The sequence below is a fragment of the Danio rerio genome, chromosome 6 (genome assembly GCF_052040795.2).
Source record: "Danio rerio strain M-AB ecotype USA chromosome 6, GRCz13ab, whole genome shotgun sequence".
Classification (NCBI taxonomy): domain Eukaryota; kingdom Metazoa; phylum Chordata; class Actinopteri; order Cypriniformes; family Danionidae; genus Danio; species Danio rerio.
Genome location: NC_141026.1, coordinates 7,006,728 through 7,034,710, shown reverse-complemented (window position 1 = coordinate 7,034,710; position 27,983 = coordinate 7,006,728). Strand labels below are relative to the sequence as shown.

The 27,983-nt window shown below is 34.8% G+C and overlaps 2 protein-coding genes across 10 annotated transcripts in view; both read left to right on the top strand.

The window, feature by feature from the left end:
- The window catches only part of ccdc88aa (coiled-coil and HOOK domain protein 88a), a 177,407-nt gene that overhangs the window by 88,216 nt on the left and 61,208 nt on the right, over positions 1–27,983 (top strand). The window lies entirely within an intron of this gene.
- Positions 208–27,342, top strand: rtn4a (reticulon 4a). 4 transcript variants are annotated; one of them, NM_001079912.2, is made up of 7 exons: positions 208–889; positions 14,642–14,849; positions 17,555–17,693; positions 23,388–23,457; positions 23,725–23,771; positions 23,929–23,987; positions 26,334–27,342. In NM_001079912.2, the coding sequence occupies exons 1-7, from the start codon at positions 487–489 to the stop codon at positions 26,374–26,376; spliced, it is 969 nt and encodes a 322-aa protein (NP_001073381.1). In that variant the 5' UTR covers positions 208–486; the 3' UTR covers positions 26,377–27,342. The 4 variants fall into 4 exon arrangements, with proteins under 4 accessions (NP_001073381.1, NP_001004555.2, NP_001188375.1 ...); NM_001004555.2 differs by lacking the exon at positions 208–889 and adding an exon at positions 4,314–4,476; NM_001201446.1 differs by lacking the exon at positions 208–889 and adding an exon at positions 9,872–9,955.

Sequence of the window (27,983 nt, the reverse complement as noted above, 5' to 3'; positions counted from 1 at the left end):
CCTGAGAGCGCACTATCAAGTGCATTTACAAACCGCTTTAGGCTCTTTGAAATCCATCACTCAGACATTTTCCACATACTTTTCTCTTAAGGGTGATACAGAGTATAGGCGCGGTAACCCCGCCCCTATCAGCGCTCATCCAATAAAACAGCCACAATCCTGCATAACCGCCCCTAAATAAGCGCGCAGTGCAGCACGGAAGGAAGCGTATGGGCGTCGCCGGATCGCCCCTTTTCACTCTTCAGCCAATAAAGAGTTGTCTAAAATAGCCCAAATTTACATACACTTCCCTAACTAAGCGTCTAGTGTGGAACATTTGCGCCGTTTCTGCGGTTTGGGCCTTCGTTGAAACTGCTGCACTGTCGTTCACGTGTTTAAGAACTTTTCAAAATACGTTACCTGTTTCTGAAACATTTAACTGGAAAAGAGCTCCAGCGCATCTTGAAGTTACTTTAAAATAACGTTTCTGTCGACACATTCGCAACAATGGATGATCAAATAAGCTCCACGACACCTTCATATGACGTCCATCACGATGATGAAGGAGAATTTCGAGCAGAAAAACAGGCGAACTCTCTGATGGACGAAGATTTCTCGAGTAGTGAAGCGCAGGCTCATGTTCCCGAGGTGGAGGGGATTTTAGATCTGGCCGGAGGAGCGAAAGATGCGCTGGAGAGACACAGGTCCACAATGCCACGTAAAGAAGAGCCGCTACTAGACTTTGGAGAACCAGAACCAGAACCATCATCCACCATTAAACCAGAGCCAGAAGCTCCAAAACCAGCGCCGATCAGCTCGTTTGGAGATGCATCCCCAAAACAGGCGAAACCCGAAGAAAAAGAAGAGAAGCCAACAGTAGCGCCATATAAATGTAACTCTTCGTGCTCATGTAAGTAATTTAATGTTACGTTATGAATGTAAACGTTATCATTTTGAGATTTAATTTAATTGGGTATCTATAATGTGTATACATGAACCAACTTTTTAAGCCAAGTTATCCACCCTCATGTTACACCATGATTAATTGACATTAACGTTACGTCAGATCCGTTTAAATAATTCACATTACCTGCATTAACTTACTCAAGTCTGAGTGAATTTTTTTACCTTCTTTGTGTCGCATTAACCTCCTTAATGTTTTTAATCTCATACAAGTCTCGTTTTATTGCTTGTAGATCTCAAAAACTGCTTTAAAAATTGAAGTTCTTTCAGCCAAAATGTATTTAATTACTCGTGTTGTTCGTGTCTCTTATGGAAAGTACCACAGAATACAGATTTATCTGATGCGTTTATATTTTTGTCATTTTTTAAACCACGTGGATGAGCAGCTTTCCTGAAACTGATGATTAAGAAAATTAAAATATTTTCCATGTCATGGTGATGACGCCACTATACTGCCATCTTGTGGACAATGTGAAGCATTACGAAAATTACAAACGACGACAAAAAAGACTTTATTGCTCAATATGTGTCCATTTTGTTTATATGTAAAGTTATACAAATGAATTAAACCTTAACAGGTTTACTAATTCCGTTTTTTTTTTAAGTCGGAAACAAAATGGCGTTGTAATTGAGCTTCACACACTTTGCATTCATCACCTCCCAATTGTAAATAACAGGCTGATTAAAGGTCAGTTTATCTGGAGACAGAGTTTACTCAGAAGTGTCACTGACACTGAGGGAATTGCAATGACCCACAGTCAAAATGGGCTTCATAAATCATCCATTATACTCTGTCCATAATCATTTCAGACTAAAGGGCACGCTCAAAAAATGACGTTTGCTGTTTGTTCAAACAACTTTCTTAAAATGAGCTGAAATGACACAATTGCTGAGTATTCGCGACAACATAATTAATTCCACTTTGTAAACATTATTAAGTTAACTTGATTCCTTCATGTTTGGATATGTTTAGGTGATCTCCAATCTTTTACTAATACAAATTGTTGTTATATCTTTACCAATTCTATCTTAATTAAAACAATTTTATCGCCCTAAATCTAATTACTACAGACACCAGATTCATAATTGCATTACCAGTATGTCATTTTGAAATTGTGGATGTTTCCAATTTCTTTGACTTTTTTTTATTTATTTTTTTTATCAAATAATTTATTAATTTCAAACGTTATTTGATAGCATTGTGCCATGTATAATATTTAAATGTGTGGATGGACTAGATATATCTTGACAGCACTTTCAGGTCATATATTTATATCTCATTATATTTTCCAAAACGACCTTCTAGTTATGGGACCAGAAAAATCCATATTAAATATCAATTATATTTTTTTAGATTTTAACTTATTGAAATAAACATGCGTTATGGATGAGACCAAAGAAGTATGTGAGACGCAACAAACTTTGTAGAAATCTGTGAATTAAGCTGCACAACTCAAAAGAGGCAATGCTAATCAAAAGAAAACAAGTTGTCTCTATAGAACAAAAATGATTGATATTTATTTTATTAAAAGGGCACCAATGATCAACTTTTGTAAGCTGTTTGGACAAAACTGTGTGTAGTTATAGTGTGTCCACAGTCAGTTTTTTTATTATTATTATTATTATTTATTTATTTATTTATTTTAAATTTCCTGACGTTAAATAGGATCCAAATCCCAGTGATTCTGAGGCCCAACGTGAAGTAGGAGTGCGGTTTCCCCACCCACTGAATTAGTTGACAGACATAATGTTTCTATAATAACATGTATGTATACACATGTCCACAGTACAGTATTTTTTTATTTTTTGGGAATAAACTGGGCTTAAAAATATTTGTTACAACTCTGTGATTTTTATAAGTTTTAAATGTTTTTAAAACTGAATGTTTTTAAATAACATGTTTTAACAGGGTGTCTGCAGGCTCTTAAAATGTCTTAAATCTCGAAATCCAAATTGTAGGTCTTAAGTCTTAAATTTACTGAAATACTGAGTTGTAGATCTTAAATCTTTTTTTTTTAAACGGATCCTAACTTTCCTTTATGTATTGCTACCCAATCTGGCCAAAACCCAAACAATCACCAACAATCCAACTCGATAAGACTTTAAACTTTTCATTTCTCAACTGTGTTAATCATCTTCCCTACATTAACATTTATTTAAACGTTCTCTATGTATTTACTGCTGAGAACACCGACCTGGTCAGATTGTTGTCCATAGATTTAGTTTATTATAGTTTTTAAAACATTTGTTAATTAATTTTTTTTAAGAAAGAAACTTTGTTGTGAAAAGCAGTGTATGGATACAAGTAGAGCTTGATCGTTTTACACCATATTTTAAATATTAAGAGAAGAAAAAATCTAAGATATTTGAGTTGTTTATTATTAATGCATTTTTGTATTATTAAATTCATTAAATTATAATTATTTTTATTTTAATAGGCCAAATAAAATCTTTTCCAACTGGGCCATTTGAAAAATTCCTTAGACTTTAGCGCTTTGAGTCTAAAATTTAATTCATAATGGTCTTAAAAATGACTTAAGTCTTAAATTTAACTCAGTTAAACCTGCTGAAACCCTGTTTAAAATGGCGTGTTTAACAGTGTTCTGTGAGACTCATCGTATCAGAAAGGCTTGAATAAACTCCACCACAAACACATCAAATAAACCTACTTAGTATTTTTGACGAATGCGCTGTATTTCAGCTTCATTCATGTCTGTCTCGATCACTGACTGCTGTTTATCTGCTGTAACGCATGAGAAGCAGACACACTTGTGAGAACAGTGGGCGGGGAGAAGCATCTCATTTGCATTAAAGACACAGGCTACATAAAAAGCTACACTATACTCGCACACCAAAATGAGCATATTCTGGAGGTTATAATACATTGTCTGAGTATTTTGAGCTAAAACCTTACAGACATGTTCTGGAGGCTTATCTTACATCTTGTAAAAGGTGTAAAATTGGTGCCCTTTAACATTTTTGCATTCATGAAGAAAAAAAGCCTTATGGAAGTGACAGATGTGAACTGGATGTGAAATTGCTGCTTGTGTGGTAAATCAATTATAATTGTTTGACAAACCTACTCGGGAAAACTTAAGGTTTTGGTATTTTGCTAAAAACAATTTTTTTTCATGCAAGGTTGACATTTGCATGAGATTACTCTTCAGCATACACCCTATTGAGTGTTTCATCATGAACCCAAATGACGTCTGTGTTGTAGTGTGCCCCAGCTAATGCTAAAACCTCATGTTACCAGTACACTCCGTCCAGCACCTTTTGAATGTGGTCAGCTGACCTCAGCAGTGCTGGCCTTTGCAGAACGTGATCGGGGCAGCTCCGCTTGGAGACCCGGCACATCTCTCTGCCCCCTTCAGTCCTGTCCTGCTCCAGCCAGAGACTCGTGCCTCCTTCCTCACCCCCCAAACACCTCTTCTGCAGACCCCTGACTGGATATATGACCGATGCACGCCAATTCAGATAACACCACATCTATGACAACCTCAGGGATGGAGATTAAACACTGGAAAGAACAGGGTATATGCTTGTTTTGGCGTTAAATTGACTTTTAATATTAACTAAAGCACTTTTATTCTTTTATTTAGGGTTTTGTTTGTAAAAGTAAGCTTGTTAAGCGGAGGATGTTTGCTCTGGTTTTTTGGTATTGCCTGTGAAGGTGCTTGTGGGAGAGAATGTTCTAGTCACGCTGAGTAAATGGTCTGGGGTGTCTTGATTACAAAGCATATTGCAACGGCAAGCATTTATCCCTCAGCCAGAGAATGCTGTTGGCAAACATCCCGCTTGCCGCACAAATACTGGACTCGCCGTATATTCTGCGTTTGAAAATTAGATGAAGGATATATGATGCGCTAATTTAAAACCATTTCCCATAACATGAGGACGTCATTGCTAATTTGAACTGGTTTTATGTATCATTTGTGTGCGTGTGGGAATCATGATTCATTTTATCATTGCGTATTAACCGGGCCAAACAGAGTCTGCAGATTTTTTTTTTTTTTTTTTTTTACAATTACTTTACAAAATCTGTGGATGTTTATGTGGAATGATTTTGAGAGCAGTCACTAAAAAGTTGAGACATTAAATATTTATTTATTTAGCTTAGTTAAGGTTTACAACGCAAATCCAATACAGAAAGCTAGTCTCTCATATAATAATTCTACTAAAAGACAAAAAATATTACTTTACAACAGGGCTGCAGCTAACGATTAGTTTGATAATCGATTAGTTGGGTGATTTTATTTTCTATTTATTTTTTTATTTTATTAAATTTTTTTTTTTCAATTTAAACAGAATTTTAAAAAATTCTCTATAGGTATAATAATGTAGAAAAATGTTTGTGAAATAATTTATAAAGCCACATACCAAGTTTAACTTAATTTTGACATTTTTAACCTTTTTAAATGAATAAAACTTCTCTATTCAATATAAAAATAAACGAAGAGCAAAACTAGTTTTGAACTTGTATTAGATTCGCTTTATGAAATTAGGAAATAGACATGCTGACAATAAAATATTAAGCAGCAGGATTTGTTGAAATATCAAAATTATAAGCTATAAACAGCAAATATTTTTTTGAAACCGCAATAGAAATCATATCAAGTGTGCGTTTACTGCTCAGTACACAAATGTATCGTTATTAGCATTCGCTAAAGACCACAACATTGGTTTGGACATTCTTTTGCCTTGAGAACTGCCTTTGTCCTTTGTGGCATAGATTCAACAAGGTGCTGGAAATATACTTCAGACATTTTGGCCCATACTGGACTGGGACAAAAAAATCGACCTTGGCATTTTGGGACAGAGCAGCCCACTACATTCGACCAAAATGCTACCCATTTGTGCACGCACTTAAATATGTTTACCAACTCTCGTTCTATAAAAGCGCAAAAGCCATATATAGAAAATGAGAGTTGACGAATTAAAAAATTAAAGTAATTTATTGTTATAATAAAATTATAATCCACACTGGAAGCCCATCTTGTGTGTGCCTGTGTGTTTCGAGGGAGCCTATATTAAATTATGAACATAAAAGAAATTGCTTGCTGATACAGTTAATGTTGATTACCAAAATACAGATGCCAAGATTAATAAAAGCAATGTGTCAGAGACTCTTAAAAATGTTTAATTCAACAGTGAAACATCACACATAGCTTAAAGATTGTACATAGTCAATCTAATGAACTTAAACGATTAAAAATGCAACAAATATTTGCTTGGGCCCGAACTACAAAACTAAATGTAAAAAAAAATAATAATAAAAAAATAATAATAATAGTTTTTCTTAAGTTGCACTCTAGTTTGGTCTTGTATAAATATCATTATAACCATATTGTATAAATATTATTGTAACTACATGATTTCCGCTACATTCATTCTTTCATGGCGGAGTGCCATGCCAAAATTCATTCTCAATGGCTACTGTACATTACAGCTTCTCATTCAAAACATTTTATTGTTTTTAATAGCGGGTAATAATCGCTCCAAAACGTATTAAAAGGTAAGTAAATTATAACAGAGCGAACTTTTCTGTAACCGCAGTAGTGCTGTGGGTCATTTGTTTAACCCTTTAAGGTTACGTGCTGGCTGACTGACAGGTGCATGATGCGTGAGGCCAGCAAACACGACGTATAGCAATTTCACTTTACTTCAGGATGCGTTAATATCACTCTGTAGGTCTATTAGAGACATTTATAAATATTCCTAGCAAAACTAATAAATGCTGGAGACATAAACGCACTAAGTCGCACTTCAGCAGCGTTTATTTAAGAGTGCACAAGAAGATCTGCGTGCTCTTGAAGCGGCTTATATTTGAGGGGGCGTGCAAGAAGTTTTGTGCACGAGCAGAGAAATCTGCGCGCAAGCAAAGAGAACCGCATGCTGTAGGGTAATACATAAATGCGATCTCGACTTCTAATACTGCGCTCAAGACATTTGTCATTAAAATAACGCCGTTGGTAGATCTGTGTAAAAAGGTCTGCCGCCACAGCTGGAAAAAATCCTAGAGGAAACACTGAAACACTGTATAAGCCTACATCATGCTGTCGATCAAAAACAAAATGTCATGATATCTCATGCGATTTTTCTTCTGACCGAGTGCATCTTAAAAGACATGAATGACACTCCTCATAGAGCTTAAAGCATACATTCTTTATGATATATGTAATCTGTAAAATAAAGGCTTGCAGGTTAAGGAAACAGCATAGGAGGAAGTTGCCGCGGGGCTTGGTGCAGATGAAAAGTAAAAGACGCAAAAGGCAAATGCCTGCTCGCTGCTTTTGCTCTCCATACGCACACGTGGGGCGAGAAACAGATGTGATTCTCAACTACTTTGACAAAAAAACACTGACGTTGCATGCTTACACAGAGGCCAAAATGGAAGTGTGTAATTGGGTCAGCCCAAAGTCAATAAAGAAAAGGAACCAATGGGCTGAGGATCGTCACCATAGGCCGGTCTGTTAGAAAAAGAAGGTTCAATGTGTTGTGCATTCAGAGATGCTCTTCTGCATACTTCAGTTGTAACGATTGGTTATTTGAGTTACTGTTGCCTTTTTAATCAGCTCAAACCAGTCTGCCCATTCTCCTCAGACATCAACAAGGCATTTGCACCCTCAGAACTGCCGCTCACTGGATATTTTCTCTTTTTCTCTGTGAAGCCTAGAGATGGTTTGCGCTAACGAGCAGTTAGACAGGTGTACCTAATAAAGTGGCCGGTGAATGTGAAGTGTAATTGTATGTCATACTTTGCTGTGATATGATTGGCTGATTAGAAATTTGCGCTAATGAGCAATTGGACAGGTGTACCTAATAAAGTGGCCGGTGAGTGTAATAGGACATTCTAACGTGCCTTTAACATACTCATACCTTTTCAACATCAAACTACATGTAAATGATGTTAATAATGGAAAGTCTTTGTCCCTTAAAAGTGCTTGTGGCTATTTACATTTACTATGCTGTTATGTTATAATTATATATTGTATATTTATATACATTATGCTATTGGCGGTTCATTTCGCTGTGGCGACCCAAGAATAATAAAGGGACTAAGCCGAAAAGAGAATTAATGAATTATTTAATAAACTCAATAATATATAAAATGGATCATAAAATGATTTCACAATTGCTTATTGCATCAATTTCTGTCACCATATATCGCACGACAAAAATTCTTGATCATGTCAGGCCTATTCTTTGGGGTTCTGAAGGGTCTGTGGTGCCATTTAAATTGTTTATGTAAGTTGGCACTGATTGTGGCAATGAAATTAAGCTGGGAGCATGTAATGGAGCGTGACGTCTGACATAAACCTTTGTGAACCCTTGTGAATGTTGGCTTACTAGTGGGTTTCCTGGAGAGACACACCTAGGGTACATAGTGTCTGACTTTGAAGCTTGTGAAATATGTGCTGATAAGATCAGATTTTGCCGTTTTAAATAGTTTCATTTCAGATTTGGGGACTTATCTCTGTTTGAGTTGCGTAATTCATATTTTGTGTTTGAGGACGTTTATTAGCGATGCTTTTCAGCCTTTTTGTCTGGATATTTCTGTTTTTAAAAGAAATTTGTTCATTAGCCACTAGCATTTAACATGCGCTACTGTTCATGTAAACATTTTGGGATTACATTTGCTTTTTATTTTTTAAAAGAAGTTTAATACTTTTAGCCAAGCAAGACTACGATCGATATTTAAATTGATCAAAAGTGACATGCAAAATGTTAATTTTTAAACTGATTTTATTCATTTTAAGAGCCCATATTATATTTGTGCATATACATTAGATTAGTCAGTACTGAAGACAAATCTGAAGCTTATCTAACAAAATAACTTTTAATAACTGTCCAAAAACTAGTACACCCAAATTTATGTGTTATAGAAAAATATTAAATACAATTTTAGAAAAGAGGAAAAATCCAGTGAAGCAAAAACATTGAAAAGTTTAGTTACAATTTTGCATTATTTAGCTTGAATTTAATTGCATTATCTTTTAATTTCTAAGTTTGTTTGGTGCCTAAAATTATTTTAAAATACTTCAATATTTCAAAATGGGCTGCACTCCATTATGCTGAGCACTGCAAGTTTGAATTCAAAACAACATTGGCACTATTTAATAGTCGGTGAAAAGTGGTGTACTTTGATGAATCATTGGCTCTTAATATAGGTTTACTAATTGGAATACGCAATGAATACTTTTCTGAATTTATGTAATTAAGGAGATTATTTAATTAAAGCCAGTCTTACCTCAATGCATATTAGAATGATTTCGGTTGGAGTGTGTGAATTCAAGACTGGAGTTATTATAGAAACCGCTTTGGGCCACAAAAATATATATATATTTTTTAATTTTATTTTTGTATTTTATTTGTTTTGATCTAATATCTTCAGCATTAAGTATATTACTAGTCTATTTTCAAAAACACAGTTATTGAAATGATTGAATAGTAGTGTGCATTAGACATTTGTCTACAGTATAGCAGTATATAATGCGTAACAAGTGAAAATGTGTTGTTGTTGTTATTAAAATTTTAAAAAAATTACAGCAACTTTGAAACTTAAAACATTAGACAAAATACAAAAAAAATATTTATGCATATTACATTTTAAAGAAGAGACTAAACCAGTAAAAATACATTTAAAAAATGGAAAATTATATAAGGTAATACATTAAAAAACCATGTCTGGAATAGTTTTTTATGCCTGTTGAAGATAAATACATGACTTGTACTCAACTAAAAATAGCCTACTTGAGTTAACATTTTCTAGAACAGCAAATAACATTTTACAATAATAAAAAAAACAATAATTACTGGGCTGGGTGTAACTGCTTGTTATCTTGGACTTGTGACTTTTATTATCTAAAACCTCAAAACGCACGGCATCGCTGCGGGACTTTTGTTTTGAAATTTGACCGGAACTTCAATTTGTCACCGGAGTGGCGTGTTTCTCGTGTGTTCTTGGCCCAGGCTGTCTGATCGCAGATGAGCGAGATGGATTCCAAACAAGGTTAGTTAGTGATTGACACCGTTTAAACTGTCTGTACTTATGGCCCTCCTCCGTCAGTATGAGGAGATTTGCGTGCATTTATTCTGCAGCGTGTGTTTGAAAGCACTGTCGAGGATTTTGGATTAAATTCCTATGATAAAGTGCATTTTGTATTGATGAGGTCCTGATAAGGCCGCACGACTAGTGTTTCAAACGTGCATTATACCCGCATAAGTAAATATTTGTAACGTTTATGAGCTGACATGAATGCATTATGCGTTTGTCTTCTAAAATGTGACTACTTTGTGAAGTGTTCGTGGTTGATAAGCTTATGCAACGGTCATTTGGCAGGAGTACAAGAGTAAGGGCAGCATGTTCAGCTCAGCAGACCCAAGAGGTATTGATTAAATCACCTTTAACTAACTTTATATGCATAAATGGATTATGTTTGTCTTTAGAAATGCAAATAGAGAGAGTGTAACCCGTGTATACCGCGTTCTTGAGGTAAAGTTGGGTTTTTTATTTAACAGTCCCTATATTGTTTGCCACGCTAATTTGAATATTGGGTCTGAAATCTCATTCAAGTATGACTTGAAAACAACATTGGCACTGTTTAATTGATTGAACAATGTTGTACTTTGATTAGTCATTGGCTGCTAATATGATCCCTATTTTGAATTATAATACTATAATACTAATATTACTTTTCTGAAATTATAATATTAAGGAGAATTTCAGCATGTGCGAATATGAAACCAACTTCACCTCAAATACTGGGCCTCTATGAACTCTGATCGGTTATATTGGCACACATTGTAGATTTGGTTTAATTATTGAAGGGTCCTTGACTGACTGACTGACTGAAGTTTGTCCTATTTTTATCCTCCCTCTAGCATGGGCTGAGTGTTGCTGTAAAGGCAGAGTTCAACAATATTATGTTTTTAAAAAAATATAGCATTGATCTGAACATTACCTTTTTGCTTCTGTATTGTGGTCACACATCATTTGTGTATTTAAATAATCTGTTCCATCTGCTCCTCTGCAAACCCACCATTATTCGTAGCAGAGCTCTCTACGTTTTTCATCTTTCATGATCTATTAAATGTTTTAAATATCAATTAAATATTGTTTATTTTTTATATGTAAATGTTAAGATTTGGAGTTTTTAATCCTTATTAAAAACACTTATTCAAGTGTTCATTTGTCATTTTTTGTAACCAACTACATCGAAAACAAATGACTATACAAGGATCAAAAAAAAGGCAATAATGGTGTGTTTATACACATTGTTTTGTGTGTTTTTATGTGAAATATGTCAATCATAGTTTTATACACACACGCTTTACATGACTGATTTAGTGTAATCTACATTTTAAGTCATTCTTCACAGATTAATTGTAATGAATTTAGGCTAATATATTAGTATATTTATAAATCTCTCTAGACATTTTTCTTTTGAACTTTAAACATACTGTGGGCACTAAATGTAATTGTAAAGGCAAAAAGTGTTACAATGTTTCAGCATTTAAACTCTTAAGTTAACATCATTTGTATCTGAAGTAACAAAATAAAGATGTATATAATATCTATAAAAGTTTTATTTTAGCAATAAAGGTATGATTATTACAAAAATAAATTTACTCGAAGTCACTCATTACTCCTAAAGGCACCGTCAAGTGGTTACAAACCTTAATGAGTTTATTTTTTCTGTTGAACACAAAAGAAGATAGTTTGGAGAATGTTGGAAGCCAGTAACCCTTGACATTCATTGTAGGAAAAACAAATAATATGGAAGTTAAGAGTTACCAGTTTCTAGTATCTTAAAAAATTACTTACTACTAGTGTGTTCAACAAAAGCTCGAATTTTATGAAAATTGGATGAGTAATTAATGACAGCAGTTTCAATTTTGGGTGAATTCTCTTTAACATGAATGGCAAACTAGGAGAAATAAGTAAAAAAAAAAACTGCATAGAAAAAAATCTAATGTAGTTTTAGCATGTAAATTATGCTCTGTGTTATGATGCATTTAGATAATATTGACTTGCCACTAATGAATTCTCCATCACCTCCTTGTTGCCTTCATGCACTAATTTGAGAAATGAAAGTGACTAGAGACCCTTTCACCTCGGAAATTTGGTAACGCTATTTAGAGAGTGTTTAAAGAACTCCTGTAGATGTGTGTTATTTGCCCTCTGCTGAAAGTTTGATCATGTGTTGGTGGAGTGCTGACGTTAGGCCTGTCACAATGATCAATTTATCGACTTATCGCACAACACTATACATCTATATCCATCCAATTCTAGCAACATTTTAGCTTCTTGCGCAACATCTCTATTGGAGGTGTCAGTATGGTTAAAGAGCTATAGTATTTGCTATTAATAACTCTAGTATATTTTCATGTGGGTTCCTGAAAACTGAAATTAGATCTAGCAGCAGATATTGGAGCCTTGGTTACTTTTTTACCTTGCACTTTTTTTGTTAACATTTATTATTTATTTAGGACCTATGTTTTTACATTATGATTCCAATGCACAATTATTAAAATGTCAATGACTAATTAATTTTTTTAAATATTTGTAAGAAAGAAATATTGTGCATTATTTATTCATTTTTTTCTTTAGTGTACTAGCATTGTGATTAGAGCTGCACGATTCTGTCTAAAATGAGAATCGTTTTTTTTTTTTTAAGTAAATTTTCTTATGATTCTGTAGATGTAAAGTTAATCAATACGAGTAGGTTATTGTTTTTGTTGACTTGAACAGACTTTAAAGTCTTAGTCATAAGGGATGACATCAAAATACAACTATTCATTATTCTGTAGTTGAATTGTTATGTTTTGAGACATTTGCTTGTCATTTGTCATTGAGAAAATTATTAGACTATTTAATAATCATTTGTCATTGTTGAATATGAAAGGACTCTGATAATGTAGGCTAGAGTAGTTCTATTGACCCAGAAAACATTTATTTTCATTCACAACACTGTTCGCTATGAAAGAAAAATAAAAACATTAAATGCTTGTCGTAATCATAACTCTAAAATGCGATATGATCATTTAAAGGTTGTGCGTGCTTTCGGTTTCACTTCTACTGCTGAGTGCGCCCGTCATGGCCGCCGTCACTTTGAAAAAAAAAAAAAAACATTTATGCAAATTATACTGCCCTCGCAGTTCCCAAACATCTTTATTATCTGTTTTTTACAGCCTATGCAGGTTTTGTTTACTAAAGTAGACGTCATTGGGAGGCATGCACGCATCCTCTCTGTAGTAAACAAACTTGTGTGATTTGATGGCCACAAATACGTCATTAAATTAAGACACATGACATTTTTATGTCAATTATAACTTATGAATATAGTATGTGACACTTTTAATACCATTTGGAGGTGTAAATGTTGCTGAGCAACATGTATAAAACAATGTGAAGAATGATGTGCGACCACCTTCATGCTTCTCTCCTGACCTTCAATTTATAATTGGCTGAATTAGAGCTGCACAATCAAAAAAAGATTGTGTTCTCGATTCGACCCCCTAGACGATCTTAATCCAGCATTTTTACGATTCTGTCAAATCATATTTTCTAGTTCAGGAGAGAAGCAAAGGCGGCTGCACGAGTCTTTTCATTGTTTCACATATATTGCTCAGCGACATGGAAGCCTGCAAATGATGTTAAAAGACTAACATACTGTATTTATAAGGTATAATTCACCTAAAAATGTCATTTTTGTCTTCATATAATGATGTATTTGCGGCTGAGAAATCACACGTGACGTAAGCTGCTGACCGTAAGCTGTTACCACAGAGAGGGCGGTCGCGCACCCTACCGTATGATAGGCCTGCGAGCGGCTACTTTAGTAAACAGAACCTGCATAGGCTGTGAATAACGGGTAATAAAGTTGTAAATAATATTCAGTTTGTGGCACAGGATGATCGTTTAAGAGCCACGCGTGAAGTATGAACAGCACTTAGTGAAAATGAAACCGAAAGCGAGCATATCATTTAAATAATCATATCGCATTTTACAGTTATGATTGCGACAAGCATTTTTAAAAATGTAAAAAAAAAATTTTTTTTTTCTTTTATAGCGAACAGTGTTGTGAATGAAAATAAACGTTACTGGGTCAGTAGAACTACTCCAGCCTATATAAGGTTGATTTTACCAGTGATTAAAATGGTCTATATAATAAGTTGTCAATGACAGATTGCAAGCATATTCCTATATCTCAATCATAATTCAACATCAGAATTATTATAAGTAGAATACAATTATTTATAGAAACCAGTAGACCTGCATAAAATATTGTTGTTTTACCATGTTTGAGAAAAAAAAACAATAATAATTGCTGAGTCATATTAATCTTTATTTTACATCTACAGAATCTTGAGAAAATCTTTATTTTAAGCAAAAAAAAAAACTGCGATTTCTCATTTTAGCCAGAATCGAGCAGCTCTAGGCTGAATTGTGGAAAAGCTGAATTAAGATTGTGTGTGGGGTCGAATCGCGATTGCAATTTTTCTTTGATTAAACGTGAAGCTCTAATTGTGATGCTGTTGTATTGTAATTCTGGCATTATATAAAGGGTGGCATAAAATGGTCTTAAAATGACAATAATATCACTTATCTCAGTATATTTTGGTGCATTAACAGAAAAATGATTATGGTGACAGGCCTAGCTGATGTAACTCTTCCTCTCTCTTTTGTCTCCAGTGGTGGAGCTGCTGTATTGGCGAGATCTGCAGAGGACGGGGGTGGTGTTTGGAGCTGGTCTGTTCCTGCTGCTGTCCCTTAGCATGTGCAGCATCATCAGCGTCCTCTCCTACGTAGCCCTGGCCCTGCTGTCCGTCACAGTCTCCTTCAGGATATACAAAGGCATTTTACAGGCTGTTCAGAAGTCAGAGGACGGGCACCCTTTCAAGTGAGAGACTTCTAAACATATATTGAAACGCCTTCTCTTGCGTGTTTCCATGCCGTGTTTTGTTCACTTTGTGTCGCCAGAGTGTAAAACGGTTAGGATAATCCTGCTTTGATCAGTTTGTGTTCCAGTTTCATGTAAGGAGGCAGATCTGCGGAGCTTAGCTTCTGGGCTTACACGAGGTGCTTATGTTTGAACTACACGCGGTTGGGTTTGACTCGCAGCCAAACTTTTTAAGCCTCAGATGTGAAGGGGGGTAGTGCTGCACAATATTTCACAGAATTATTCAGATAATAAGTGGTAGGCATGGGCTGGTATAAAATTCTGACGGTACGATAACCTTGGATAAAAATCACGGTTTGGCGGTATTGTGATTTATTACTGTTCTAAAATATATATGTATTTTTTTAAATGTTTGAATTAAATAACAACTACTTTTTTCCCGTTTGGAACACAGTACATTTTATTTTGAGAAACATTTATAATATTTTGGAACAGTAAAGAAGCATTTTTTTCCTATGTTAATCTTGTATCCTAAGTAATATCATTATAACAGTACTCAACAATGTTACATTTTTTTCTGGTATTGTGCAACCCAAATGGGGAACGACTCGGGTGATCTCTGCATATCTTATAAAGCCTGTTTCAGCTGCTTTATTTGATGAAACCTGCTAGGCTCTGTTCCAAAACCAAGTAATTTGCTGTGCCGTCTACTTCATGGTCAGCTTACTTCAAAAAAACTCCCTGGCTGCTCATTAGGTATCTGATAGTAAAGTGATATGGTCTTAAAAAAATTACAGTGCATTTCTGATTAGAAATGTGTGATTATTAGGAAAAAAATTAACATTTTTTTTCTGCCATTATTTTAGATATTTTGTGATAGTTTTACAAGATGACCTGAGAAACATTGGTTTGGAGAATTTTGTGGGGGAGTGCATCTGCGTAAAATTTACTAAATAAAATACAGAAAAAAAACCATCTCTTCGTGGATTTCAGTGGAGTCTAACAGATATGAGGCAAAGAAATGCAATAATCAAACATAAAATAACATTATACAGTGTTCGTTGTCTAAATAATTGAACTATGTAGTAAAGTTTATATATATTTTTTGTGCCTAGATGGTTTAAAGTGACTTGCAAGCCTAAAGTCACAGGCCTTAAACACATTAAAATGAAAATCTTTCACACTATTAGAACTTGTTAGGTTATATTAATCCCACCATGACATTTACACTTTGCAATATCAATGCTGAACCTATATACCGTGCAGTCTGATTTCTGAGTCATAGTAATTTGTGACATTATAATAGGCAGTTGTCTTCCATATTTGTGCACAGTTCCGAGAGTAAAATTAGAAAGTGCTTGATCGAAATGCAGAATTGGACAAAGTATTTAAAATTTGGTTTGTACACTAATATGGGTACATAAAATGTGATTTGAACACAAGTTAAATTCTTTGATGCTCAACACACATGATGTTGACGAGACATTTACACCACTATAAAGTAGTTTAGGAACTAGTCATCAGACCTGTTCCTGAGAACTGAGGTGCTGTTTACACGACTGCGTTTTTGTTTTAAACAACATTTTAGAAAGCATACACTCCTTGTTCAGTCTAGGTGCAATATGTGAAAGGCCTCTTATGCTGTATAATGTGGACTGACAGAAAAACGCTAAAGGCACATGGAAAATGCGAGTGTGTTGCTTGCTTCAATATTCTCAACATGCTTTGTGCGCATGCTCCTTTGTTGTCTGTCGTTGCTAGGTGACATGAACGTTTTTTTTTCCCCCAGAGGATGAGAAACTAACGAAACATTGCTGCAGCTTTAAGTTTTATTTATGGAGCACTGCAGTGTTTGGGTGTTGTGTGTTTTAAGTAAATAGTGTATCGAAATATGTATATTCCATACAAAGTATGAAGCTGGTCGGTTCATTCTTGTAATGTGGATCGCATTGCGCTTAAGAAATTCTGAAAAGTTGCAGCGTTTTCAACCTGGTGTACCTGGAAAACATGTCGCGGCTTGTATGCGCATACTGGGAGTGATGCGCGACATGAAGCCCCTAAAACGTGAGATGCCTGACCATTCACACATGCACTAAGTATCTGCATATTTTGCTTGTGTCCGTAATTGGTTTACTGTTTGTATAATGGTCATTATAAGAGGGGCTTGACGAATCTGAGAATTTGTATTTTATGCAGATGCAGAAATTGGTCGATGTTTGTGTTTTAGCCGGTCTACACCTAAAGGCTGGTCTGGCGTCAGCCATGGGGAGGGCTATGCATGACCGCAAGAAGCCTCTCTAAAAATGTAACTACACGTCACATCGACGTGTAGTGCAACCTCTGTGCACGGCCGTCTGTGAGACCATTCGAAATGAAAGCACACACACTTTACACACACATGACTTGTTAGCTCTTTTGGTCCGTTTAGAAACTTTGCCGTGTGAAAGCGAACCGCACCAAGAACAAAGAGCAACAAAGTAACCATTTTAATCCTGTTTTCAGAACAAAGCAATCAATTCACAGGTGTGAAAGCACCCTAAAACAGGGTGTTTAACGTTTTTAAAAATACTCAATTTTCACGGGTGGACTCCAGGTGTGGTCACCAGATGTAACTGCAATGCACTAGTGTATGTCTGATGTATTGTTAGCTCAGTATGTTCATGGATTAAGAAAGAAACCTCATGGAAAAACGTCTCTTCTTTCAGGATGTACCTGGATAAGGATACCGCACTCCCGGCAGAGATGGTTCATAAGTACAGCGACTCGACTCTGGTGCACATCAACACTGTTATTAAAGAGCTGCGACGACTCTTCCTGGTGGAGGATCTGGTGGACTCGCTCAAGGTTTGTTTGTTTTCTAGCAGACTGGAGGAAATGAAAACCTGATCGTGCTCTTTTTTTGTTCATGCTTTTTATATTTGATTTGGGGCTCTGTAACTGATCTCAGGGCGAAGATTGGATCATAAATCTGCTTGTGTTGATTTTCTTCACGAGGCGGGTGAACAATAATGCCTTTGTAAGCGGTACAGTTTATGCTGAATCTAATATAAAGTGTTTTTTTTCTCTTCTCCTGAAACATTTGGCTTGAAAGAGGCCTTTATTATCCAAAAAACATACAGTACACTATGAAAACTGGTGTTAATGTGAGATTTTGGATTACCAGATGCATAGCAGTATGGATAATTTCTTAAATTATCATACTTGCCTGGATGTTTTTTGGTTAATGCCTTTGTTCAACTACTGTTAAACCTAACATTAAAAAAAATGTATAATAATAAATTTTATTTAAATTAATGATTTCTAAGAAATACTAGTTAAATGTGTTTTATTTATATTTTTTTTGTTTCTTTAATGCTTTAAATTTCCATTCCATTTGTATTTGTTGGTAGGTTTTGGTGGTCAGATTTGGGGTGTTTGGTCTTGTGTTTTGGGGCAGGTCATCAACGACTCCACAAAGCAGTCTTTGTTGATTTAGGCTGAGGGGATTTGGACTGAGCTCTGATGGGATAGAAATGGTGCCAATGAGCCCGACCTGTCTCGCGCTTCCTCTGTCTCTTTTTCAATTCAATTTAAAAGAGCTTCATTGGGATGACTTGTCAAGTATTGCAAAAGCATTGCATCTCTCCGAGCCACTAACTCTTTTTATAGGGGCTGGGGAGGTCAAAGCGTCAGCTGTGATATAGCATTGAGGAATTCCAGTCATGTGATGCTCTGTTTTAGATGTCTGTCACATGACCAAGCTTGCTGCAGGGTTGAATGAGCTTCAGTAAATAGCTGGAATACACTGTGCAGCTTCCAATGTGTAGTTGCTCCAGTTCCTGTGAGTCCATGCTGGGAACATTCCAGCTCTGATGCGTTGGCCATTCAATCAGGAGTACCATTTCAATGCATTTTGTGTATTTAGTTCCGCTGTTGGGGTGAATAAAATGTAGTGGTGTACTAAAATGACTGTAAAAATGCTACATCAATGTAATTGATTCCCAGTAAAAGTGCCCTATTAGCTATTTAAAGGTTAATGGTTTAGTTTTAAAGGTCTCAGAGTAGGTGTACATATTGCCAAGATCAAAACACTTTTTACCCCCCCCCCCCATAATATGCATGCCAGCTTCTGTTAAAAAATCTAGCCTCTCTAAACCCTGCTTTCTGAGAGCTGTCTGTGCACTGATTGGTCAGATCATGGGATGGACTGTTGTGGTTGGTCACATCTTACAGTTTATGTTGGAAACCAAATGCCTGTTAATCTGTGTCATAGGTAGGGGCAGACTGAATCTGCGAACATGTTTTGCTATTTCTGCACAGAATATTGTAAAAAAAATCTATCTTTATGCATAATGATTTTGGGTGTATCGTAACTAAAAATGTAATGTTAAATAAAAAATATATTTAAAGCTTTTTTTATTTAATGTTACAATGCAAATCCTATTAGATCTATTTATTTGGTAAACAAAGCAAGTGTCATTATAATATCTACTAAAATACAGAAATTAATATTTTACAAAATGTATTGTAAGTAAATCATATAAACTTTTTATATTAGCCAGTAGTATTACTGAAATTAATTTTAAAACTAAATAAATACTTTATACACAACTAAACAGACTCAGTGTTGGGCTAGAAATCTGCAGATTTCTGTGCGCGCTGATTCCATGTGGGCCAAGTCATAGGGATGCACCAAGTTTTTGTCTTCTGGTAATTATTGGCTGAAAATGAAACTTTCTTTTTTCGAATGAAAGAGACAAACACCCAGTATTATGAGCCAAAAAAGATTATTCTGCTCCACACTTTGTGCAGTGCGCTGGTTTTACTCTAGTCACTGTTTGGTTGGCTTTCACACTGGACACGGAAAGCACTGTCATTTAAACCCATTCATTTCATTGCACCATGCAAAGGCAAGTAACAAACTGGGTCAACTTAAACACAACAGCACGGAGTGTGCACGCTATGGTCAAAGTTGAAAATGGCTCAATATTACACTCTCAGGGTTTCCTGATTTCAAATCAAGCCATTTTAATTACCCAGCATACGCAGCACCAGTCCTTGCTTAACATTTCACTTGCACTTCATTATTTGGATGTCTTAGTTCAAAGTCATGTTCAAAGAACTTAAGTGAAATTTGTCTAATACTGGTGATATTCAAATGTAGTTTCTAAAATATTGCTAAAATGTGCATTATTTAACCCAGTTCTTGTACAAGAACCCAGTTCTTGTCTTTTATTATAAGATTTTTAAAATTAAGAATTTACTTTTTTTTTTTTTTTTTCGTATTTGACAGCAGCACAGTACAATTGCTGAATTTCAAATTTAATTACAGCACTTTTAAGGACCTGTGCTTGTTTTTGAAGTACTTTCCTGGCCTTGAATCAGTCTGAAATTTAAGTACTTTCAAAAAGTATGAGAACCCTATACTCGAGATATTCAGTTGACCTCTTATACTTATCTGTACATAAACTACACATACTCGCCATAAAAGCCAAGTCATTTACAGGGTGACAGGGCATTTAATTCCTGCTGCTTGCAATAAAGCACAACTGTGCTGGTAATTCAATGTCAATAAAATTTTAAACCTTAGATTATACTGATAAAAAGCCAATAAACGAGTTAAATTTGAAGTCTTACAAAATGATTATTAAATTGATTTATTACAAAGCACTTTTGGTTTCAGTTTTTGCCCAAATTCTAAAATGTTCAGTTGTGTGCCAGAATTTTCATTTAAGTGGATCTTTGCTTGGGAATGTAACAACATTGGTTCCAATAAGTTGTGAAATTTAAAGAATTTGTTAATACCCAGTTACACCCAAGTGTAATCAGTACTTTGGACCTGCCTAATATTTGTGTTTCAGCTACCGAGACTTCCTTACGACTTTTTAAACGGTGATATAAAAATAATAAAGAGGTTTAAATATAATTAATCATAATTAACAATTAAATATAATTATTATAATTAATAAATATAATTATTAATTATTTATTAATTATATAATTATTAATAAAATCAATAAATATAATTGATAATTAAATATAATTAATTTGATACCCAGTAACATCGAAGTGTAATCAGTACTTTGGACGTCCCCAATATTTGTATTTCAGCTCCAGAGTCTTCCTTACGACTTTTAAACAGTGATATAAATATAATGCAGGTTTTCAAATATCAGTTTAAACCAGATGTCCTCACACCTAAATGGATTTGCTGTCGCAGCACAGAAAACAAAGCAATCTCTATATCTGCAACATGAGCCCAGGTCTACAGCTGAGTTTAGCAGATCAGAACAGATGATGTTTATGGGCAGCCAATGAATGCCATGATTAAGATTGTCAAAACAAACAGATTTGTTTTACATTTACAGTAGGTCTGTGCATGAACTGAGACTAGAACTACTCACAGATCACTCCAGGCAGTGAATTGTTTCTTTCTTTTGGGAGACAATAAATCCATTCATCATGAACTTTGAAACTTTGGAGACCTTTCAGATTTACAAACAGATATTGCGAACTCTGTAACAGGTGGTATCTGAAATGAAAGTATGATAGGTGTTCTTTTAATTAAATCAGTTTAATTCTAGACATAAAATATAAATTAAAACCACTTATAACATTAATAAAAACATAGTGGTGTAATTTCATAATGCCTGCAGGCACAGACTGTTGATAACTGCAGGACTAAAGGTCACAGGCACAACTTGTTTCACTAAATACATGTTCGGATCTTGGAATAAGCGGTTTTCAATCTCGCGTCAATATGTTTGACATGCGAGGAAGCTGCCGTGTTCTAAGCAAAGTTTGTGTCGTAATGGAAAAGCGCCACTACCGTTAATGTTAAATCAGCACCTGATGGCTTTTCTTGGCGCTGCATTCACCCACGTCTGAAACGCAGGGGAGCCCATGGACCGAGGCGTCCGTGTAAGGAGATTTACTGCCCTGTGATGAGCAGTTGGTTATGGGCTGTGGATCGAGTTACAGCCAGACCCCACTGCCCTTTCAGAGCTCTGGAGGTTTTCCACAGCTGGACGGATTGATTCTCTCTGTGGTCAGACGGCTATATTGAGTGATGTGTCCAGTTACGAGCCACAGTTCATGTGCCGTTGGGTTTTGAACAGCCTTTGGCATTTGTTAGGTCAGCTGGGAAAATAAAAATGTTGTGATATGAACTAATGTCTGCATATTAAGCCACAAGGCATTTTGTAGTTTATTTATTTTTTTATACACAAAGTGGTTTTGATGTCTGTTATCACACTATGGAAATTTGAGCTTCAAATTCATCTAAAAAGCTTATTCGATTAACAGACACTACGATTTTATCATGTTCAATCAAAAACCTGAGCATTTTTGACAATCCTTAACTGTGACTAGAAGAACATTCTATAATAAAAATATTATTATTATTATTATTATTAAATAGTATTATTACTACAACTATTACTACCATTAGAAAATAAAAATAATAATAATAATGGGCTAATGTCTGCATATTAAACCACAAGGCATTATATAGTTATATAGTGTAGTAGTAGCAGTAGTAGAACTGATAGTAGTCAAAGTAGTGATAGTAACAGAGAAATAATAGTAGTAGTAGTGATAGTAATAATACTGATAGTAGTCATAATAGTAACTGTAATTATAGTAATGATAGTAGTAATAATAGTAATAGTATTAGTAAAAGTAGTAGTAGTAGTAGTAGTATTGAAAGTAATAGTACTGATAGTAGTCATAATAATAGTAATAGTAACAGAAATAATAGTAGTAGTAGTAGTAGTAGCAGCAGCAGTAGTAGTCATGATAGTAGTCATAATAGTAATAGTAACAGAAATAATAGTAGTAGTAGTAGTAGCAGCAGCAGTAGTAGTAGTCATGATAGTAGTCATAATAGTAATAGTAACAGAAATAATAGTAGTAGTAGTAATAGTAGTTGTGGTAGTAATAATACTGATAGTAGTCGTAATAGTAACCGTAATAATGATAGTAGTAGCAATAGTAGTAGTAGTAGTTACGTTAATAATAGTAATAGTAGTAATAATAGTAATAGTATTAGTAATAATAAAAGTAGTAGTAGTATTGAAAGTAATAGTACTGATAGTAGTCATAATAATAGTAATAGTAGCAAAAATAATAGTAGTAGTAGTAATAATAATAGTAGTAGTAATATTTATATTTATTTAATTTTTTCTTGGATTCTTTTTTTCCCTCTCCATCTTATGCAACTTTAAATGTAGATATGTTAGTTGAGTAAGTTTCTTTATGAAGTGTAAAAAGAATAACCCACTTCATGTATAATGTTTTGTTTTTACTTTTTGTATCCGATATCTTCCAAAATTTTATGAAATGTTTAAATATTTAAGTCCAAATATAAAGTATTTAAAAAAAAAAAAAATGGAAAGCTGTTGTTACTCTGGTCTTCTCGGTTTTGTCCCTTCAAGTCATCATAACTTTATTGTAATTTTTTTTTCTTATAGATTTTTCTAATAAAAACTCTTGCATGTTTGCTCTGACCTGCTGCACTTTTGTTGGATTGTTTTAACATGCTTTACTCTTTTCTTACAGTTTGCTGTTTTAATGTGGATCCTGACATATGTCGGTGCCTTGTTCAATGGTCTCACTCTTATTATTTTGGGTATGTCTGTTTTGACCATTTATTTTATTTTGTATTTGCATAATTGAATATTGGATTTGTTTTATTTTATGATTTTGATTTGTATGATTTGATTTATAAAATATCGTATTTTTATATATTTATTAAAAAAAAAAAATATATATATATATATATATATAATGAAACTTTAAATATATTTTTTATATTTTAATTTCCTTTTTTTCTTTTATTACATTTATAATTCTGCATGTAAGAATGACTAATTTTCCAGCTTTGCTCTTCCTACAGGTTTCATTGGTGCTTTCAGTTGCCCGGTGATCTATGAAAAGCATCAGGTAGGTTTGCTCTGTTTCTTTTGCATGTGTACGCAATGATAACTTCTGGCTCAAGCAGTTGTTGTGCTTGATTAAGTATTTATAGGAGTTTTCACTGTCAATAAACGGCATAATGAATCTATAATAATGCAATTATTCTTCTTTATTCCTGATACAGGCACAAATTGACCATTATTACGGACTGGTGAACAAGCAATTCAAAGATGTTGTGGGAAAGTAAGTCTGTTTGCATACTGAAATATGTGACTGGAATTTTCATCGGTGATGCAGTTAAAACGTTAGTTTAATGACAAAAAAACGTTGCAGACCAGAAATATATAAATACACTCTGCACATCGTGAATTCATCAGTACCATGCTTCAATTAAATGGGGAAACATTAAATTCTCCAAAATTACTTGACAAGCTTACGATTAATTTTTATTTGGAATAACCAATAAAACTAAACAACGACTGACCCTTTAGTTTCATTTCTAAACGTTCGTATCACACAAAATCTGCAGAAACTCGTGTCTGGTTTGAACCCCCAGAGAATTGTCAGTTTATATCGATCACTGATTGGTTCGTGTACTAGAAGGCAGGGATTCATCAATTATATTGACTCACACTTTTCCCCATTTAAAACTATACAAGTGACGAGTCTTGTGTATACTATAGTCTTTGTTGTAACTTTATTATGCATTTAAAAACAAACATTTCACAAACTAATCATAGAAACTAAATACATGTACTTATTTTAGACACTTCCTTATTCAGTTTTAAAATCTTTTCATATAAGCAATGTATGCGTATGCTATTTTTTATTTTAAACAATGTTTCATTGATTTAATAATGATCTTGAGGTAACTACTTGCCAAGAGGTAGCTAACACGTGTTACTATGAGCTATTTGATATACCCGTGTCATTTTAAATGGACACAATCTCGCACACTCACATTTTTTTAAATTAGCTTATTTTTCTTTATTTATTTTTGCATCTGTGTTGTGCATTTTATTTGAGCTTTTTAGTAAGACATTATTTTATAAAAAAGCATTTTAATCTATTTGATTATTTTTTTCATATGTAAAGATATGTGTATTGCTGTACATCCTGTATGTATTAGGCAATATGTAAGCATTTGGGCGTGCCCTGGACTTTAGGGCAACTTTTAGATGGTCAGTGGCGCGGTCTATTTTAGTTGCTCAAAATAGCAATGTGCCTTAACATACCTCCTTTTTAGACTAGCAAACCCACAGAGTGACACAAAACATGTAATCGCATAGTATGAACTATCAAAGATGCAATATGAGAGAATCGCTGATGAGTCGCAGACACCCGTTGGATATTTGGCATGGTAAATATCTGGAGCTATCAGCGATTCAAATCATGCCATGTGAAATGTTTTATGATTAAAAATAACATCCTCTATCACCTACAGCCAATGAGAGGGCAGCATTCACTAGTATGAGTACCTGCAGGTTAGCGGGAGGCTGGGGCAGAGGTTAAATGCGCACTTTCAGTTTATTTGGACCCAAGAAACAGATGAAAAGCTAGTGCTGTTTCCATGTCACTTCTCGCGTTTGTTTGGTGGCGTGATGTAATTTAGACAAAGTTGTCTGTGATTCTTCCTATTGTAAAGTCATGCAGTGTGAACTCTCCTGTCGCCGATCCATCCTACAGTGTAAACACAGCACCGACAGAATGCTAACCCAGATAATCATGCAGTCTGAAAACATCCATGTTTGAAAATCTTGCAGTCTGAACTAAAGATCTGTGCGGGACTACATTTTGAATCCCGCTTCCACCAGGTTTTAGCCCGAACCCGACCGCTCCCGCCTATATTCAGCATTTGTTGTCCCGCTGCCTGCCCCGCCCCGTTTTCTACCTGCCACACCCGATCCCGCTATAGAGCGGGGGGGGAAGAACAAAACTGAAAACCACCTAGCTATATATATATATATATATATATATATATATATATATATATATATATATATATATATATATATATATATATATATATATATACACACACACACACACACACGGACATAAGCACACACACTCTCTCATTCGTGCACACACACACACACCTCTCATTCACGTGCGCACGCACACAGCAACAAAAAAACTGAACACAGCATAAACGTAGTCTCATTCACATACATACATGCGTGTGCTCGCTCGCTCGGGAGTGATATTGTTAGACCACCCGCTCCCGTCCAAAATTAAACCAGTTACCGACCGCTCCCGCAATTTATTCGGAAATTTCTCTAGTCTGAACTCTGCATTAGTTGCACTGGTCAGAAAATAAAACAAATCACGACACACACGTCTTGCACCTAATTGCGCCTGGTGTATGATAGGGCCCAAAATGCGCTTGCAGTATTTTGCTTTAAACATTGTGAAAGACTTGTTGTTTAACGGTTTAGTCATTTAATGATGAGCAGTATTTTAGAAATGCTATATTTAGTCCAGTGTGAAATGGACCGTTACTTTAATATATATTTTTTTGTCAAACAGGTATATTCTTTCCAGAATCCGTTTGCACTAAAATAATCATTGTTTACGTGTCATTAACAGGATCCAGGCCAAGATTCCCGGAGCGAAGCCAAAGACTGAGTGAAGCAAGTTGGATTGTGTGTTATTTCCGTGCACAAGACGTGATGGTGTAACAAAGATGATGGACAGATTCGTGTTTGGTTTGGAAAAAAAGGCCTTAGACGACACAATGTAAACTTTATCCCCCAACCTCCCCCCAACGTTAGCATAACCGAGAATGAAACCTATTTTTTTTAAACCTCTATCAGTTTCTCACACAATAGCAGACTCGTCTTTCACACTAGATCTAGTTCTCTATGTTTGAAGCAAACGCAGCTATTAACCACCATTACAGAATGTAGTCCGAGGAACTGAAGTCCACGAAAGCAGAAATGAATGAGGTTTTTTGTTTTTGTTTGTTTACTATTGGGTCAGTGAAGCGTTGTCTTGTTTGAAGGCCATTTGGATTCATTTCAGTATGATTGAAGGGAGTGAATTGTTTTTGCGAAGTTCCTTCACAACAGGTCTTTTTGTTTTTAGCTATTTTTCCCTTTTTCGTTTGTACTTGGAGTGATAGAACACAGTGGTGTTGTGGTGTAACTGTGTTAAAGTTGATGCAATGAAGTTGTGTTAGAGGTGAAGAGGCTTCTGTAGCAGAGTTTAAGAGCAGTTTTTATTTTACACTCGTCTTCAAAGGGATCTATTACGGCGTATTGCACCCACTGTTTTTAGCCGTTAGCGAAAACAACTAAAAAGAAGTAATCTCTAAAGTATGCTGTGTTGGCCTGTCACCTTCCTGTCATGTCAAAACCGACAACATGTTTGCAGAAATGGGCGTCTCCATCGTGGATCGAATACCTGAAACGGCGCACGCTCTTAAATAAATTAATAAATAAAAAAAATAAATAAAAAAAGTCGCAAACTTCAAGCACTGTTTCTTCATGCAGGTCATTTGTAAATGATTATTCAGTTTTGATGAAAGTATGCTGTCTGTGAATGCATTGTGAAAAATAAGCCAATAAAGTATCAATAAAGCTTGTTAGACATACTATTAGATTTTGTGCTTGATTTACAGGTTTGTGGTATTGATGCAGTTTTTGGCTGGATATTGGCGCCATCTGGCGGTGCTGCATGGAACTTAAACTGATTTGTTAACTTTAAATGTCAGATATGCAGTGCTCAGCATATACGGGCCATTCTTCTACTACGGGTACTTTTAGCCTTGTGAAGTTAAGTAAAAAAACCTGTTCAAAATTTACGTAACATAGCCTTTAAACAATTTGTCTTGTTTTAAGTTCTGTAAGAGGACAAACTTAGATGAGAAGAGAAACTTTTTTCCCATCGTGAACGGAACAAATGTCAATTCCACCACACCTCAATATACAGCTTCTTTCAAAATGAAATAAATGATGGCAGTCAAACATTGTGTAAGATCATTTTTTGTATCTAGTTTAACCAGTCTTTCCACAATATATACATTGGTCAATGAAATAAATTAATTGTTTGCTGAATTGTTCACCTGTCACACTCCTAAAATGTAAAATTAATTTGGTTAAGAGTTTATTAGAAAGCAAATAAACTGAATTTGTATATTAAATAGAGCATTAACTTCTTCATTGTGAATACACTTTTAATGTGTGATGAGAACTTTTTAAATATTTTTTAATAATGTGTGTGGTGATGGAAATGACA

Coding starts and splice junctions, on each gene's coding strand:
- rtn4a (NM_001079912.2), top strand. CDS start 487: ATGGATGATCAAATAAGCTCCACGACACCTTCATATGACGTCCATCAC. Junction 14,850..17,554: donor GAGGACGGGCACCCTTTCAA/GTGAGAGACTTC, acceptor CTCTTCTTTCAG/GATGTACCTGGATAAGGATA. Junction 23,988..26,333: donor TTCAAAGATGTTGTGGGAAA/GTAAGTCTGTTT, acceptor TGTCATTAACAG/GATCCAGGCCAAGATTCCCG.